The sequence below is a fragment of the Typopeltis vanoorti genome, chromosome 12, assembly GCF_054136105.1.
Source record: "Typopeltis vanoorti isolate ZY-2024b chromosome 12, IOZ_Tvanoo_1.0, whole genome shotgun sequence".
Lineage (NCBI taxonomy): Eukaryota > Metazoa > Arthropoda > Arachnida > Uropygi > Thelyphonidae > Typopeltis > Typopeltis vanoorti.
Genome location: NC_143560.1, coordinates 112297737 through 112318147, shown reverse-complemented (window position 1 = coordinate 112318147; position 20411 = coordinate 112297737). Strand labels below are relative to the sequence as shown.

Sequence of the window (20411 nt, the reverse complement as noted above, 5' to 3'; positions counted from 1 at the left end):
TAGAGAGTAATTAAAATTTTCTATTTCAAATAAAAACGGTGATAAATACGTTGTAGAATATAGGTAGAATCAGGGGTGGGGTGGAGTTTCATACTTATTTATCTGACTCATTATTATTATCCCAAGACTCCATGGAATCAAAGACTCATCTGGGATGTTACAGAAAAAGATTGTAATGTGTATAATTTACAAACAAGAATAATTTGTATCTGTAAATGAATATAGAACAATTCTGCAACAAGTGTAGAATTTTCTAGTGAATAGTGAACATTTTTGTATAAAATTACTTACATAATTGATAGATTAGAGCGTTTCAAAATAGGAGCTAGAATAGGGACCATTACTATGGTCCCTATTCTAGCTTCTAGGTCCCTATTCTACTGAAGAGCTTAGGCAAGAATTGAGATGCAGACTACATTAGTAGGTCATATTCGTAGGTAGGCTATAATAAGTAGTTTTTATAGAAGCTTCATAACTTTGGAATGTATATGAATTCTGTAATTGAATTCATATCATTGTAAATTTTATAATTATATTATTATTTATTCGTTAATTTAATTAACGAATTAACGTATTTAGATCAGTTAAAAATCTCATAATTAACTTAATTATATGGGATTTTTAACTGATCTAATACATTTGGTAAGTTTATCCATGTTGATCTCAACAGAGTAAGATAAGATTTTCCTGTATTCTGCATTTTTGCATAAATATGCCAGTAATAAGCAGCTCATATACTGACGTGGATAGAAAAGGACAGTATTATCTACTTGGTCAGCATGAATTTGTTAATGGACATTGTGGTTTCAGTAATTTTTTTTTTATTTTTATAAAAGAGTTAATAATGAGAGAAATGCGACACAAAGTCGGTAGTAAACATAGCGGTATATTTGAAACTTTGCTGAGAAAAATATTTTTAAGTAGCATGTAGTGTGGCTTTTTATCGGATCGTTGTGATTCCCCCCTCCCTCTCCCCATGCTAGTTACAAGTGTCCTTAAGTAGTGTTTGTTGGAGTTTTGTTACTTGTCTGTTGTACTGTTCCAGCTTTGTGGAAATGGCGTCCGTAAAGGAGCGCACAGTTGCAGCAGAACGGTCAAGGCTATCCAAGATTTTTCCCAGTGGATGTGTTGCGAAAATTGTTTCACTTATGCACAGAAAAACGTTAGTTTTATGGACGAAAAGAAGGAATGTATTAATGAATGCGAAAAGTGTTGATAGATTAGAGCCTTTCGAAATAGGAGCGAGGGTAGGAACCGTTACTAACAGTCACTGGAGCTTTTTTTCTGCATAGCCATCGTCAACAGTTGTTTCTTTTTTGGTCTATGGGCAGTCCTACCTGCTTCTAACAATTTTTGATGGACTGTCATGTTAGAAACCTTAATCCCACTAGCTGCCAAGTCTCTATTTAAGTCTACAGCAGACAATCTTGAATTCATTTTGCTTTTCCTAACTAGTAAGTGTAGTTTCCTTTTTTGCCCACATTTTCCTTTTCTGTCATGAATGAAAAAAAAGGTACCTGTCTCTCTAAACCTTAAAATCACATTTAACAGTACCCAAACCAACACCACACTTATTGGCAATTTGTCTTTGAGTCATGGATGTGTGCTGAGAAAGAGCTGTTAATTTTGAACACTTTATTGGAGATGTATTTTATAGCTACACAAAATGAATAAAACTACGAATGTCAACTTGTTTACACTATTAAAAATGCACAACAGTATTAATAAACATTATAGAGACAGTTAAAACATGTTGCACATAACTAAAATAGTGAAATAAAACCAAAACTGAAAATAGTAAACCCAAACCAAAAATGTGACAACCATTCGGCTTGTTCATTAATTTGTTCGCTTCTGTATATCATGTGGACTGACTGGGGATCTTCAGTTGTTTGCTGATGATGTAAATTGGAGAATTATAAGTAGCACTGCTGATGTTAATTCCCTTCAGGAAGATTTGAATAGACTGTTGACTTGGACAAAGGAGTGGGATTGTAGTTTTAATGTTAATAAGTACAAGGCGTTGCATTTTGAAGTGCTGAAATATAAGGCTGTGTACTATACTGAAGTTGCTGTACTGCAGGAAGTGGATGAGATTTGAGAGTTGGGAGTGATGGTGGACAGTAGACTGAAGCTTAGAGGGCACGTTGCAGCACTTGCAAAGACTGCACATCATAATGTGTCACTGTAATAATTACTCCAGCTTGTAGGGATAAAGAGGTGGTCATGCCACTGTATAAAGCACTGATCAGACTACACTTGGACTATTGTGCTCATATTTGGTCACTTGGTTTTTTGTTGTGATGTGGAAACTTTGAAGAGGGTCCAGAGAAGTGACTAAGACAATAACAGGACTGGAATGCTGGCTCTGGAGACAGGTTGAAAATATGTAGATTGTAGAGTTTGGTGGATAGGAGGAAAAGAGGTGATATGATAGTCATTTAAATTAGTGAGGGATGGATTTTATTAGATTTATCCAGATAGGATTTAAAAAGAGTAGAAGGTGATTTCAAATCCTATCCACAGTCAAAGCCAGTACACCCCATTCCTCCTTTTTATTTGAAAAACGTTGTAGTGTCCAATTGTTGGAACCCTCAAGATTCACTTTACCAAAATCCTGAATTTTAATCTCCTAGCTCTATTTCACTGGGGCAAAGATAACCTTATAGACTTCAGTGCCACCAAAGAGTTCTCACTCATCTCTTAATCTTTAAGAGACGAGTGAGGAAGACGAAGGAAGAGCTTGCATCCCTTCTCCTAACCTTCAGTAATAACCTGCTATCCAAACAGGATCACATTACCCTCCTTGAACTGACCTGCACCTTCATCCTTTCCTAGCACAGAAACATCTTAATCATCACTTCTGCTGAAAAACTTCAGTGTACTTTTCTGCTTCCAAAGTCTGCCTGGCAATGGAATATTGCTCGCATATTTGGCTGGGATGGATATGTGAGAACTTTTTCAAATGGCAGAAAAAGAGGAAGGGACAAGGAGCAGGAGCCATCCTCAAAAGTTGTGAAAGGGTGTTGTAACATGAGAAGTGTTTTTATGTGGAGAGTTGAGTGAGTGGAATACATTGCTTAAATGTGTTTTGAATGCTGTGTGTGAATGAATTTAAGATTCAGTATGATGGATATATTACATGCTGAGCCTCTCTTGATGAGTCTGTAGGCCCTTTTAAAAAAAGGTTTATTATCATAATCACTCTTGTTAAATGTAGAAACTACTCCCTTGTTGAGTCTTCAACATTCAGAAGAATATACTAATAATAATATTGGGAACAGAAATTTTGTGGTTACAACTGTGGTTAATTCCTGTTTCTTATTATTCAGTAAATTACATTTTAAACGAATCGTCTGATTAATCATTGTTCAAGTAATTTTTAAATGAATTTTCTGGGAATCAGTGACAGTTCACATGTCCTGCCAGTAATTAATCTCCTCTTGCATATGACATAGAATATCAGATGTTATTTTCACAATAACATCTCTGATCCTGGTCTCAAGTTTCAAGTGTCTGTTGGTAAAGGTGGAAGAGTACACTGTTCTATACTAATACCAACTGAAGCTCAGCAGTTTAAGTTGGGAGCTCACAATCGCCAGGAAATGACAGATTGACCACCTCCACAGCAACCTGTGAAATGATTCAGAAATCTCTCGTATAGTGAGGTATGGCATTTTGAAATCTGAAAAAATAATGGATTATCTTTCTTGATCTGCAGGTCAGAAAATTTTTGAGCATACTCAGATAGATGGCCAATGATAGTTTCCTCCATAAATGAAAAAGACCATGGAGTGATACTCACAACTTGCCCTCTGTTAATTTCAATGTACTTCAAGTAAGGCATGCTCTCAATTGAGTGGCTGTTTCCTGTCACAGATAGATGACCACTTTTCGTTTTGTGAACAACACTGCCATCTGTCAAATTAAAATTCTGGCATTACTAAGGAATTAACATTGCAATAGAAGATTTTTTACTATGATATTTGGGAAATATTGTTTTTTGTGAAATATGTTTGTGAAAGACTATTTTTGTGCAAATGTAAAATGTCATTTTAATTTCTACTACCAAAGCTTTGCCAAAACTTGAAGCATGTGTTACTTGAACTGTGATTGAAAAATGTTAATTACATCACTAGACTTTGATAATAATCACCCATCAGGATAATAACATTGATATTACATTGAAATATATGATGGATACGAAGCATATGAGGATGTGTATTTGATCCATAATGGCTGGTAAGGTGGTTAAAAGCTTTTAATCTACTTTTAGACTTGTTGTATACCCATGCATCACACAACATAGCTATGAGTTTTTGTTTCTGATTTTCATTATTGCTTGATTATACTGCCACAGCTTAGCAAAAAAATCTTTTTCTCCTATCAACCAAATTCTGCAATCCACACACCTTCAATCTGTCCTCATGGGGAACATTCCACAGGCCATTCACCATTTTGGTCACTCACCTCTGAATCCTTTCCACCGCTTCCTCATCCCCAGGAGAACAGACTTGAGCACAGTAATCCAGATGTAGATATTCCTCTCTCTCTCTCTCATATAAAAAAAAAAAAAACAGGTTTATATTTAAAATAACTTGGTATCTTATTTTATATATATATATATATATATATATATATATATATATATAAGAGGAATAGCAAATTTCTTATCTCTACATGTTAATGTGTCTTTCAATAGCTAAGTAATCTTATGGGCTACCTTAGCAATATCTCCTCTAAACATTAACCCTGTCTGCCACCATCCCTAAATCTCTAGCTTCATCTGTTTCCTGGAGTGATACATGGCTTGTAATCTATTTATCCCAAAATGCATAACTTTTCATTTTTCCACATTAAACTGACACCCATTAACTTTTGCCCATTTAACTGACATTAACTGACAACCTATTTAAATCATCCTACAAGCTCTCCACGTTGCATTGATTAACTATTACTCTTCCTAATTTTGCATCATCAGCATACAAATGAATGTTTCCTTTCAGGTTATTTCCTATTTAATTTATGTACAGATTAAATAGCAATGGTCCCAGCACACCACTGGTCACCTGTTTTAACCTTGATTCTGCCTCTCCATAAACTACTTTTCGATATCTCTGGCAACCCATTCCACTCATTCACAACTCTCCAAGCAAAACATCCACTCCTCACATTCCTGCTAACCACACCTTTATTCAACTTCCAGGGATGACCCCTTGTTCTGGTCCTTCTAGCCAAGTGTTGAAACATTTCCCCTGCATCTGTCCTATAAAACCCTTTAAGCAACTTAAATGTATTTTCATATTCCCTCCTTTTCTTATCCACTCTTCTATCCACCATCTTATCTACTTAACCAGTTTCATATCCATCCCCATTTGTTCTAATTTGTGTGACAAAGTTCCATTTGGTATTCTGTCAAATGCCTTTGCAAAATCATCATCATGTAGCCATTTCCTTTATCCAACTCAGCTCTTACTCTGTTATAAAAAGTTAATAAATTACTAAGAGATGACCAACCTCTTCTCAAAGCCATGTTGACCCCCTGATACAGTATCATATTTTTATCTACCCATTTTTGAATTCTCTTTTTTACCAATTTTTCTAGTACTTTTACCACCATGCCTGAGATATTGATTGGTCTATAATTTGCTACAGTCTTAGAACCTTCCTTGTGCAAAGGAATTATTTTGACCTCACTACCTTGGAACTCTACCAGAGCTGAGACTTAAATTAGAGCTTAGTTTAAGGCATTGCCAGTTTTCCTGCACATGCTTGCAAAACCCTAGCTGATATCCCATCTAATCTCATAGCTGCATTTACATTGAGATTCTGCAATATCCTAAGAACCTCCAATTCATCCACCTCTGTTTCCACATCAGTGTCTGTCACATAAGTTAAAGCAGTAACCTCACTTGGATGATATACCCTTGCAAAGTGGTCACTCAGTAACGACTATTTTATCCACTTTTGTCTCCTTGTGACCATCATCACTCATTAAGGTTAATCTTCCGTAATCATTTTTCCCTCTTACTTGCCACATAATGAAACACCTCTGGGATTTCCTTTGGCCCTGCTAGGCTAGATTCTTCTCATAATCTGATTTTGCCTATCTTGCCATGATGGTCACCTTTCTCTTTATATACCCTGCACAGCATTTTCTTCAAATTAACCCTCCTTCTCCTATATATACAATTTAATATTGCTTTCTCTAGATGACCCTTAACTATATCTCATGCACTGTTAACATCCTTACCTTACAATGTTTTATGCCATGGCACAGATTTAAGCTTCTTCCTAAGCATGTCATAATCACCTGCATTGTAGTTCCACAAATACCCATTCTTGATAAAATATTCCTTTTGTTTTACAATCTCCCAAGTCAAGATGCATGGTAACTTTCACCGATTGGAGGCAATGTTGTCACCTTGATTATGGATAGCTCTTCTAATCCTGTGACCAGGTCCAATACTCTCCCACTCCTAGTTCCCTCCATCACATGCAGCCTGAAGTAATTATCTCTTAGCAAGTGTATAAATTCTGTTTCCTTCCTGCCATGTGATCTTTCTTCCTTTCAGTCCATATCTCCATAGTTGAAGTCCCTCGTAATAATCACTCGATCTGTACTCATTGTACTAATTTGGTGATGCATGTCTTTCAGATCATCTGTGGTACTCCCTGGTCTATAGCAACAACCAATTGTATATACTGGCCTTAATCTCACAGCAAATTGTTTCAAATGAACAGCCACCCTCCCACTTATGTCCTATTCTTTTTGGCTGCAATTCATCTGCTATCATCAACAGTTCTCCTTCCCCCATTCTATCTTGCCTGAAAATACTAAACCTTTTACATTATCCCTGTAGCTACATCATCTGCTGTTAGCCAAGTCTCACTAATGCCTATAACTTTTGGCGAGGTTGCACTAACCAATGCCAAAAAACTTCTCCCTCTTGTTTCTGACACTTCGGGCATTAGTATATAGAAACTCATAGCATCCCTTTATGTCCCCCACCTGTCTTTGCTTCCTGAATTGACTATCCTATTCAATATTTTTGCTTGAGAGATTAGATTCCTCTCTTGTTCATTCTCAAAGTCACTTGCTTCATGGGTGCCTTCACACAAACTTACTTGCTTCCACCCTAATTGCTTAAGTTTCTTGTATTTGCACTTCAGCATGCTTGGTGAGCAAAGCTCTCTCCAGACACCTACCGCCAAAACCATTTAGATTTAGTCCATCAGCATTGTACAAATCCTTTCTGTCAAACAGAGACCACAGGTCCACAAATTCTACAATTCTACAATTTGTAGAATTTTTCGATTTTTCAATATTATGCTTTGTCCTATGAAGGATACTGTTTAAGCACTTCATTTGCATGATACACAGGAGGATCATCTTCCTCCCACTCCTCTCTTATATAGCACAGTTGATCAATGTATATCTGTCATTTCAGTTACTAGCGGCCATTTTACCTGATTTGCAGTAGGAAAAACCTTTTTATACAGCTAAACCTAAAGGAATAATTCTACTCGTCATGAGATCGAGGAATTCGATTTCAGGTTATATATATAAGTAGCATATAAAAGATGATGTAGGTGGAACAATAGAGAGAGTGACTTTAGCAATAAAGAGAGGGGACAATGCAGAAAAGATGATAGTTATGGTGGGTGCAAATGACCCCAGTGGTAGTATAAATCAGGTAGCAAAAGATTTATCTGTCATGATGTCACATTTACAAGGATGAAAGACCTTTCGTCTATATCCTCTGCAGCAGCTGTTCTTATAATTTAGGAAATGGCATCTCTCTGTTTAATTCCCTTTTTTATAGGAAATGTCATATTTGTTGCTGAATTTGCCTTCAGTGCCCTGCAGGTTAAACAAATTGTGCTGCCGTTGTGCTTCAGTCGGATACAAATGACCTTCAGTGGTGTTATTGTTAAAACTTTGTTGTTTATATTGTGTTTTCGCTACCTGTTTGTTGCACTATTTCAGCATCTAAAGATGGCATCCATAAAGAAACATACGTCATCGACATGGAGGACTTCTGAAACAAAAGTCTAGCTCTGCCTTGGATTTTTCGCAGTGGATGCGTTTCAGAAACTGCTATATCTATGCACCGAAAAATGTGAAAGATCTGTGGACTGTTTGGCTAAACGAGAAGAATGAAAACGTTAACGTATGTGAAAAGTGTCTAGATAGACTAGAGTGATTAAGAATGGAAGCAAATGTTGGGACCGTAGCAGAAGAGCTTTGGCCGGAGTTCATGAAAATGAAAAGCGACCTTCAACCCTGCAAGAGGAATTGGAAGTGCTCAGTAAGGAGGTTCAGGATATTAAGACTGAGTTAAATGTGTTGAATAGAGAAATTAGGACTATTGAGATTACTTTAGCTGAAGTAACTAGAACAGGTTTAAGTAAGAGAGAGTCTTTGGTGAATGATGAAGTAATGAATAGTATGGAAGTGATTGGGAGTCAAAAGAATGAAAGCACAAGAAGTCTAGAAGAAATAAGATATTGTGAAAGTGACGGAGTAAGTAAAAGAGTGTTGAGGGAAAGTAATGAAATTGGGAGAGTCATGCTGAATAGTGTAGAAAATGAGGCCATGAGTGACACTTGTTTGGGTTTGAATGAAGTTATGAGTTGTGTAATATATGGTGATTCAAGGGTATGGAGAGTAGTAAGCCTGAGGAGTGCTTGTTTGGTGGAACAATAGAGAGAGTGACTTTAGCAATAAAGAGAGGGCATAATGCAGAAATGATGATAGTTATGGTGGGTACAAATGACCTGAGTGGTAGTATTGATCAGGTAGCAAAAGATTTAAGAACATTGTTAGATATCGTGAAGAAGAAGAAAAGTGTCAAAGGGAGGATAGTGTGTGTGTGCTACCTTGTTTTGACAGTTATGAGTTAAGTAGATGAGCAATTATAATTAATGATATGATTGCAAGAATGTGCAAAAAAAGAAGTGGAATTTGTTGATGTCTGGAGTATGTTTGAAGGCAAAAGACAGCTGTATGCAAGAGATGGGTTGCATCTGAAAATGGAAGGTCATAAGCATTTGAAGAAGTTGCTGTTTTCTGAACAAGTTCAAGTAATTGGGTAGGGAAACTAAAATTGAAAATGTTGAGTGTAAGAGGGAGAAACTTATGCAGTGAATGTATATTTGTTGATCCTTTTTTTGCAGAATAATTTGAAGAATAGAGTGGATAAAAATTGGCATGGGACTACTGAAATTAGTAGAATGTATATCAGTTCTAAAGCTATTACAAGAACTAAAGAGAATTTTTGGATACTAATGCAATTTTTGTATACTAATGCAAAAAGCATTCGAAATAAGAGGGAAGAATTTTTATCATTAGTCAGTGCAATCTCACCAAACGTTGTAGGCATTAGTGAAATTTGGCTCAGAAATCAGCAGAAGATGTTGTTACTGGAATTGAATGTGAGGGGTACAGTATTTTCACGGAGGATGGAGAAGATAGAACAGGGGGGGGGGGAGTACTGTTGATAATGGCTGATGAGTTTTAGCCAAAGAAAGCAGTATATCAAGAGGATGGACGTGTGAATGATAGTTCATTTGAGGCGGTCTGGTGTGAAATAGTGACCAATGCAACCAAATATATAGTTGGTTGCTGCTATAGGCCAGTGGGTTACAGGGAGTGATATTGAATTCATGCATCAGCAAATTAGTGCAATGAGTGCAGGATTAGTGATTATTATGGGGGATTTTAATTACGATGATATCAATTGGAAGGAGGAAATATCATGTGGCATTCATATACCTTCTAAGAGATAATTACTTGAAACTGCACATAACTGAAGGGACTTGTGGTGTGAGAGTGTTGAATCTGGTCATAGGTTCAGAGGACATGTTCATAAGTAAGGTGTCCTCGTTACCTCCAATTGGTGAGAGAGCGATCATGTGGTATTGACTTGGGAGGTTGCAAAATTTGTGGATTTCTCTCTTAAGAAGGGGTATATATGGAATTACAGGTTAGGTAATTATAACAAGCTTCGGAGTGAGCTTACAGCTGTCCCATGGCAGTACATATTGCAGGGGAAAGATGTTAGCAGTGCATGGGATATAATCAGCAGGTATCTGAGGAAGACAATATCAGAATGTATTCCTGTGGTCAGGAAAACAAACAAGGTAGGCGTTAGATGGATGAGTAGTGGTATCAAGCTTGATCTGCAAAAAAATAAAATATTATGGATAATTTACAAGAAGAAAGGCTATCAGTACAAGGCTCAAGCTAGGAAGGTTACCAGCATAGTAAGAAAAGCTAAATCAGATTATGAGAAGACCTTAGCCAAGGAGATCAAGGGTAATCCGAAAGAGTTCTTCTGCTATGTGGAAGAATGACTTTGGAAGGATAACCTTAGTCAGTGCTGATTGTGTTGAGGTGACCAATTCAGATGTAATAGTAGACTGACTGAGTGATCACTTTCCAAAATTCTGTCACCCAAGTGAGGATATCTCTGTACCTGTAGCAATAACTAATGTGAGAATTGAAGTTAATAAATCAGAGGTACTTAGTATATTGCAGAATTTAAATGCAAACACTGCTGTAGGTTTAGATGGAATATCAGCTTGGGTGTTGCGTGAATGTGCAAAGGAATTGTCAACGTCTCTTACTTGGTTATTTAACTTCCATTTGAACTCTGGTATGGTCCCTAGGGAGTGAAAGGAAGACAAAGTGGTTCCTTTGCTTAAAGGTGACTCTAAGACTGCAGTAGTTAATTACAGACCAATCACCATCTCAGGAGTGGTGGTAAAAGTATTAGAAAAGTTGGTTAAGTACAGAATTCAAGAATTGGTTGATCAGAATATGATACTCTATAGAGGTAATCATGGTTTTGTTAAAGGTTGATCCTGGCTTAGCAATTCATTAACTTTTTATAATAGAATGGCATCTGAGTTGGACAAGGGAAATGGCTACACAGCAATACTTCTGGATTTTGCTAAGGCTTTTGACAGGATATCCCATGGAATACTGTTGCAGAAATGAGAGCAGATGGGGATAGATACTAAACTGGTGATAGCGATAAGAGAATGGCTCACAGAGAGATACCAGAAAGTTGTGTATGGAGGAGCAGAGTCCAGGATGAGGCAGGTGACCAGTGGTGTGCCTCAGGGCTCTGTGCTTGGTCTGTTATTGTTTAATTTGTACATAAATGATATAGGAAATGGCTTGAAGGGAGATATGCAGTTGTTTACTGATGAAGCAAAGTTAGGAAGTGCAATAAAAAATCAAGCTGATGTTGAGTGTTTGCAGGATGATTAAAATAAGCTGGCAAAATGGGCAAAAGATAATGGATGTCAGTTCACTGTGGAAAAGTGTAAAATTATGCATTTTGGGATTAAAAGATTACCAGCTGTGTACCACATTGATGGAACAATTCAAGAAGAGGTATGATAGGTATTGTTTTGATAGTTTGGGTCTCCCATGATGAGTCTACTGACTCCATGGAGATACCCTTAATAATAATAATAATGTAGTTGTATTATAAATGAAATTTAGAACATTGTAGCATTACAAAATCTCTTTATAATGTCTAAAGGTTTTCCCAGATTAAAACACCATATAGCAAAAATATTTTTTCAGTTACTCTGTAATGTGAACAATACATACTCTGTCTAATCATCCACAAACAAGTCAATAACTTATTGATTTACTTTTAGAGGATATTTCAAACAGTGTCATATGTCCTGAAATCCAGCCAGGAGAAGATGATTTACCAGGTAATTTTTAAAGCAATTAAGTTTTGTTATTTTAATTATTTTATTTAAAAAAATGTATAGTGTATATATAATGGATGTAACAATTTAAAATTACGTAATAAATTTTTTGAATTGAAATATTCCTGTGATGAGAATTTGATGGAAGTGGAGGAAAGGAGTGTTTATGTCTCCCCCTCACTGACTGACTATATTTCAAATGACCACTTATATCTTGGCAATTTTGGGGACTTTATTTTCATACCATTTAATTAGATGGGTTCATTAACAGGAGGTGGAACATTTTTCTCAAGAATGCATACTAGGATTTGCTACCACTTTCTTACTGAATGCCTCACAAGATAAGTAAATATTTGTTTTAACTGCTGTAAAACTAATTTCTATGGAAATGGGCATGGAATAACTCTTGAAGGTTCAGCATGACAAATGCTCATAAGCAGTCTGTTTTGCAGATGATGTTATACTGGTTGACCATCAAAACCACTTAAATAATTTATGTAAAAATGCAATGCTGATTGGGTTGATAGTCAATGGTAGTAAAACTAAAGTCCTAAAGAACAGAATAAATGGAAATATTGACTAGATGAGCACATTCTTCAAGAAGTAAAATGATCTTTAGTACCTTGGTAGTTACATCGATATGCTGATATAGTGAAAACAAAGCAGAATTCTTCTTCTGTCATCTTAGATCATAGAAGAAGAATTGAGATGTTTGAGCTCTGGTGTGGAGAAGATTGTTAAGAGTGTCTTGGACAGAAAATCGAACAAACAAAAGTATCCTAGAACTGAATATCCACACAAGACTGATAAACATAATTGACAAGAGAATAGTGCAATATTTTAAACACATATGTAGAGGGGAAGGCAACTGCCTGGAAAAAATAATTATGCAGGGTAAACCATGTGGGAAAGAAAAAGAGGAAAACCCACCAACAGGTGGATTGACCAAATATCAAGAATCACTGGACTTAAATTAGAACAATAAGAGAAGCACAGGGGGAGAAAGAAATGGCAAAACATCATCAGGAAGGTCACGAGTCCCCAGACATGAGGAGATCCGAGAGAGAGAATCTGGAATCCAGTTTTCACCAAAATTCATCTGTACAAAACACCAGTCAAGTCCATATTTACATATTATTATTTTGGTAACTTAAATGGGGTCAATAGACTCATCATTTACTTCCTCAAGAATGTGGTCATTTAGTCAATATTTCTATCTATTCTATTCTATTTTTTGGTGATATAAACAACACCACGAGAGGTGTTGTTTATATCATGTAGCATGATTGAATAATCAATAACACTTGAGTATTTCTAAACATGCGCACTCCTTTCTCTTTGCACAGCTCTGCTATTATACTCTTCATGATTATTGCTCTATCCCAACTCTTTGTGATACCTGGGCAACAGCTACCTTTCCTACCTCCACTGTTGTCTATCATTCTCCTCAATAGTCTCCTGATATTCATCCTCACATTCTCCATGTGCTCATCGAAATCATTTGTTGCCAAAAGTTAATAAAATTTTGTTCTTAACCTAAGAGTAGTTTAAGAACAAAAGATCATGTCTCAATATTTTTCTCCCATTTTAATTCCATTTTTATTGGAAAACTAGTTTAAAATGGTAAATGGTTTTTCTGTTTTGTTAAAATTGGACTGGTTTTTTTTATTTGCAAAACAATTTGAAATGATAATCATTACCTTCAGCATAGTTTTCATTGTTAAAATCAATGCTAGGTTCAAGACTAATCATTGAAATTTTTTTTTCTCACCTATATAATTATATAATTCCATTTTTAATGGCACAATTAGAATAAACAGAATGTTTTCAGCACATATATCAAAGACTCTAGGTCAAGTGTTGTGATATTGAGTAATGCTGCTATATGTGTGATTCCAAAATACCTCTTTTTTGGATTGCTTGTAATTATTTCCTTACTTGTTTTCATGATTGCAGATGATGATTATTTACGATCTTTGAGAGCTGTTTTAATATAACATTCCCTCCCCCCTACCTTTCAGGATTTGACTTTATCAGAAAATTTCGATTAGATGATTTAGAGTATGAATTTCCTGGTGTTAAAAAAGTTCGAGGATCTAATCGGATGCAAACAGCTTATAGACTGTCAAAGAACGCAAATCTCATATTGCCTACAAGGTAAATTTAAGTATGAAAATAGAAGGTTGTTTTCAAAATTTACTTTGCATGGAAATTTGTTTGCCTACACTTGAATAAAGTATTAAAAGAAGAATATATCATTTTTCAAATGTAATTTACAAAATTTACAGTAATTTCAAGATGTTTTAAAAAATCCTTAAGTAGAGATTCTGTAAGATGTTATTAAAAATCTGTAAACTGGTAAATTCAAAATTAGGCTTTTAATAAATCAGAAATTTTTAAAATCTTAAATGTGTGGATTATCTTTTTTATAGTACAGCAAAGGTTGGTCAGTTGATAGAGCCTCTGCTACTAATAGCCCATGCAAAAAGTCAAGCAAGTTTGAGTGCGGTTAGTAGTTGAAAGGGAATCAATCTTTCGATGCTGTTGGCACACTCTCCTTCGATGAGTCTTTGGACTCCCTGGAGGTGTCACATAATAATAATAATAGTACACATACAGTATATTCTGCACTATATAAAAAATGTCATTATAAATGACAATTTTTCCCCCAGACACATTTAACAAAATGTTTAAAGTTGCATGAAGTATTTATTTAATTTTGAAGAATTAAACTACCTCCTGATATGAACTCAGAACTTAATCCTTCAAAGTATTAAGTTTCACAGTAATATTATTTATTCATTTTTATTTTGGAACAGCATTGCCATTTACCAGTGTCATTTACTGTTATGATATCTAGCCTTTCTTATGTGTAATAATATTCTGGAAGTTGCAAATGGAAGTAGAGAGTAAGAGTCATGAGAAGTGGCTTTTTTACATGGAGGATGATTGGATCGTGGAATTCATAACCTGATAGAATGGAAAAGGCAAGAAAAGTGAACAGTAATAATAGTAATTCATTTAAGAAATGGTATGATAGATTTTGGGTCTCCTACAATCAGTCTTACTTCTCTGGAGTCTTGCCTTCATGGAGATCCTAAATAATAATAATATTTTGAATATATAATTATTATATATTTATAATAATTATATATACTATATAATTGTTATATACTATAATTATTATAGCATTTCTAGGCATTTCTTTACATTGATTGCTATCAGACTGATCTGGTGAGATGCTTCTTTTGGACATAAGGAAATATTAGAAAAACACACTATAATTTTAGGATTAGAAATTCAGTCAATGGACATTAAACTGAATTTGTGTCAATTTAATGTCCTCTCTTAAAAAGCAACAGGGAATTTGCTTGCTTGATTGAAATACTTGAAAATTCAGCATACCTTTTGTTTTAGCATCTGATGTTTTAAATATAATAATATAAAATCCTTTAATCTATTATTTCTATTCAGATTAGTGTTTTGATATGAGGAAATTCGATCCATGAATATCTGTTGATTTTGTTTTGCTTCTTGATGAATGTCCATTTGCCATTTATATACTACACACTGTGCTATATATTGTGCATCATTTGACAAAAAACACTCCTTTACGTGAATTGTAATGAATAAATGAGATGATTAGAATGTATAAAATATATTTCTGGAAGCAACATAGTATGATAGGATTGAAAGAAAGAATAGTTTGATGGGCTTTGCATTATGAACCGATTTTGTTCTGTATAATAGTCTTGCATTCTGACAAAACTATGCATTGTAATTTCCAGTAAGTTTCATTATCTTAAGCATGCCGCTCCTACAGTTGCACTTTCCAAAGATTCAATTTTCTTGGTGTATATGATAATAAAACACCATGCCATGTAATAGGTATTTGGACTATTGAATATATTTTGTTGAAATAGGAAACTTTCAGTAGCTTGAATGTGCTGAAATCATAATGGATTCAGTATTCAATGGAATAATTCTGTTTTGTAATTTTGTAATAATAATTTTGTTTGTATTATTATTAATGTCAGATACATCTATCGGAGACTCACTATATCAACAAACACTTCCACTACCTCACTGTTGTGTGAGGGAAAAAATTTAGCTCTCGTTCCTTTCTTAACTGCCCACAAACTTAACTTCCATAGATGCCCCTTGTCCATTCTCCACTTTTCATCACAAAAAATGTATTTATTATTATTATTGTTGATTTCTGACCTTGATGGAGTCAGAAACTCATCATGGGAGGTACACACTATCACGCATTCACACACTGATTCAGTGTGTCTACATTCATAACACACTTAGATAATGAATTCCACTCACCAGCCACTGAAAATGGGTAGGTAAGTGGAACTTGACTGCCAATTCATACAATCTATTCAAGTACTCCTGTAAGGCAACATCTGCTTAACTCTGCATTGCTCTCCCCAATTTTGCATCATCTACAAACTGCTGCATATTACCAGTTAAATCCATCCCAATATCATTAATATACAAATTGAACAAGATCCCTGCAGCACACTATTAATGAACATCCTTCTTCGGGGCACTGCACCCCTATATACAACTGACAGCCAGTCACTGATCCAAATACTAGTCTGTTATCCAATCCTATTATATGCAGATGTATACAGATTAGCCTATAATTTGTAGTCACAGCCTTATCACCACCTTTACATAGTAGAACAATTTTATCGTTTTTCCACTCTCTTGGAATCTGTGTTGTTGTAAGACTTATTAAATAGGCATGCCACTGCTACTTCCAGTTCCCTGGAACATTCCCTTAAGACACATGGTGATATGTTATCAAATCCTATTGCCTTATTAACATTGAGCTTATTTATTTTCTCATATACCTCCTGCTTGCTCACAATTAAGCCCTCCTCTCCTATGTCCTTTACACTTGAGTTTTTCATGATTTCACCCTGATAAGGATGAAACACCCTTATAAATTATTTATTAAATACTTTAATGATGACTTCTGCAGCACTTACCATTCTATCATTTTCATCCATTAACATCATCTTACGTAATCATTTTTTCTTCTACTTGCCATATATCTGAAAAACACTCTAGGGTTTTTCTTGGCCGATTTGCTAATTTCTGTTTACATTGCAGTTTTTCTGTTCTGATTGAGTCACCTTCCTGACCTGCTCTTTATAATCCATATGCAATTGATTGCTACCATTAATCATCTTGTACTGCCTTCACAGTATCCTCTTCTTCCAAATTTCATGCTTAATACTTTTATTCATCCATTTGACACCTATTTATTCAGTCTTTTGACCTTTGAAATACATTTGTACATCTGTGTTGTTAAATTTGTTAAATATCTTTTGGTCAGTTCCCGTGCAGCATTTATCTCCCACTTTCTTAACACCTCATTCCATGCTATAGCTCCAAGCTGTCTCTTAAGTGTTTTGTAATCACCAGCCTTGTAATTCCGAACATCCTTTCCTCACAGGTCTTCCTATGACTAGCACAACCCAGGTGATCACTTCATGATGACCCACCAACTGGAGGAAAGTGCAAAACCCCACTCACAATCATATCCTCCAATGAAATGATCAGATCTAAAACTCTCGATCCTCGTGTGCTCTCCTTTATACACTGCCTGAGATTGTTGTCTCTCAAGAAATTCATTTTTCATATTCTCAGATGCTATCTCTTCATTTTAATCTATACCACCATAATTAAAATCACCCATAATAATCACCTTTCCCTTGTTCGCTAACCCAAGTTACTTTTACATTCATCAACACCCCTATATTCCCCAGCCTATAGCAGCATCTGACTAAATATCTTTTCCTATCCACCTCACACTGTACTGACAAAAACCATCACCACTACTTCTTGCATCTTCACTTTGCATGGGCATAATTGCCTTCTATCACCAACAGTGCCCATTCTTCCTTCTTGTCCATTCTATTCTCAGAGAAAACATCATACCTTTCCATTTCTATTCCTGTCAGGATATCATCCTTAATCCAACCATATGTCACTTGTTCCAACAATTTTTAGTGAGTAAACGAAACTATTTCATTTCCCTTATTTCTGAATCTCTTGACAGTTGTAAATAAATGCAGCACTTTTATCTTGGGTATATATATATATATATATATATATATATATATATATCCAGTCCTGCCCAAGCCACTTGTTGATTGTGATTTCCCCACACCTAACCATTCCCATTTGCCTTTATCACCCTTAACCCATTTATCTCATCAGACTCAACTACAGACCATCCCCATTACACACATTCACTACTACTTCCAACATCTCTCCTTATACCGTGTCTTCCTATCCACCCTTCAATTCCCCCCCCCCCCTTCTCCTGTCCATTTTGGATTTTCATTTTATCATTATTAGTCACAGTACTACTGTTCTCATTTATAATAACTTCGGTATCACCAGTTCTACTCTCCTGATCTTTTGCTTCAGCTCTTACTTCTGCTCTCTTGCTCACATCACTTGCTCCTCCTTGCAGCAATAGTCTCTCTAACTGACTCGCATGAAATCCATTCGAATGCAACCCATCACTTTTGTACTTTTCATCTTTCTTTCATGTGCATCCCAGACATTCACAAACTCCACTCCCTTTTCCTCAAATAGCTCTCCCAATATACCATTCATGATCCTGCTCTTTGTCTCAACTCATCACTATTATATCTAGGCAACACACTGACCGCCCTTCCAACCACACTGTAATCTTTTGCTCTCCTCAGCAGTCTATTGATATCCATTCTTACATACTCTTCATGTTCAAACAAGTCATTTGCTCCAACAACTACCACCACCACCAGCTCACTTGCTCATCTGCTTCTATTATCTAATGCATCAATTATTCTGCTAATTCTCCCTCCTGGAAAACACCCTTATGGAATCTTTCGTTTACTACAATAATGAAATCTCCACACATCACAATTCTTGAGTCATTTGTCACCTCTTTTTCTCTGCTTTCCATTCATATCCACCAACGTCTCATCTCACTGTGCATGCTTTTCATTTTCCACTTCTTATTATGTTCAACTCATTTTTCAAAACTTTCATCTTGCCCATTACACTGTCTATCATTCGTTTTTATATTCTCATTACAACATTTCTTCACTACCACAGTGTCACCCACTTTCGTTTCTTCAGCTTTACTTTCTTTCTCTTCCAAAGTTTTGTTCCAATCATTTGCTCCTGAACTTGCTTTCATTCCATGATTCATAGTCATTTTCTCCCTCAATTATTCACTCTTTCATTCTAGCATCAGCCAGTTTCACATTTACTAATAACTTGTAGTCAATCAGAATATCACACTTTCGACATTTCCATGCCCTATCTCATCTCCTGTTCAGTCTTTCCATAAACAGTCTTCTCATTGCTCCACATGTACATGTTGTATTCATAACAATGTATCATCTTCAAAAAAGTCCACACTGTTAATTATGTTTGATTTTCACACTGCTTGATTTGCCCGATTTTCTGATCTTGTTTGTGCCACCATTTTATCATCATTCATTGCAAGCTTCAAAAATAGTAAAAAAATAAAAGCCTGTTTCAAACACACAAATCTCCACAATCACTAAGTTATTCTAAGCTATAAAAAATAAACAAAACTACACCAAATTACAAATCCAAATTGCTACTTGACTACAAAAATAAAACTTTTCAGCAGCAACTTTTGCCAGTCTTTCACTAAGTGGCACTCTAGTTTCCTCCATGCTAATTTCATTAGATTAATCAGACAATATCCTGTGGTACCCATTCACAAGGTTATAGACCTCCATCACATCATCCTGTTTTTCTTCATTACCAACCTCTGTAGTTTGTGCCCTTCCCACAATTTCTTTATCTCCTTAGAACACAGGAGATGAGACCAAATCTGCACACAATAGACCAGGTGCAGTTGTATCAAGGCCTTCTAAAGAGGCAAAATGATTTCCTTATCCCTATATGGCAGTGTTTGCTTCAGAACTGCAATTATCCATAACTCCAACATTCCTAGCCTCATCAGTTTCTCCAAGCATAATCTTACCAATATAATATGCTGTTGGAAATTTTGCCATTCCACAGTGCAAAACTTTGTTTATCACCATTGAAATAATAGTGAGTATCATTTGACCACTGTTCTAGCTTATTCAAATCATTCTGTAAGTGCTATATATTGGCAGCATCTCTGATTACCTTGCCTATCTCACATTTTCAGAACAGCTGAACATCTATCAGATCCTTCCCAATATCACTAATCTATATGAACAATGATCCAAAGACTGATCCCTTGGGTACACCACTGAAATCTACAGATTTATGCTCACATACGCCACTTTCTGATACCTGTCCATCAGTCATCCACTTATCTAAATCAATAGTTTATATTCCAATCCCATATTTTCTGATTTATGCAACAGACTTTCAAGTGGTATCCCATCAAATGCCTTAACCAAATCCAATGTTATCACTGTATCTATTCACTTTATTCAACTCAGCCAAAGCATTATTTTAAAATATAAGTAAATTGCTAATGTGGCCTCCCCTTAATAAACCCATGCTGTTATTTGCAAAGTATAGTGTGTTCATCAGCCTGTTTCTGTATGTGAATTCTTGTTAATTAACTCCCCTAAAATCTTCACCATCACTCCAGATTTACTGATAGGTTGCTAGTTAGACACATCAGT

The 20411-nt window shown here is 35.6% G+C and overlaps 1 protein-coding gene across 5 annotated transcripts in view; it reads left to right on the top strand.

Moving 5' to 3' along the window:
• LOC150101139 (uncharacterized) overlaps window positions 1-20411 on the top strand; it is a 916744-nt gene that overhangs the window by 254579 nt on the left and 641754 nt on the right. For all 5 annotated transcript variants that reach the window (XM_090401523.1, XM_090401522.1, XM_090401520.1 and 2 more), the window contains 2 exons: window positions 11680-11739; window positions 13758-13893. In XM_090401523.1, the coding sequence (XP_090257649.1) occupies window positions 11680-11739; window positions 13758-13893 (196 nt within the window). The remainder of the gene's footprint in view (window positions 1-11679; window positions 11740-13757; window positions 13894-20411) is intronic.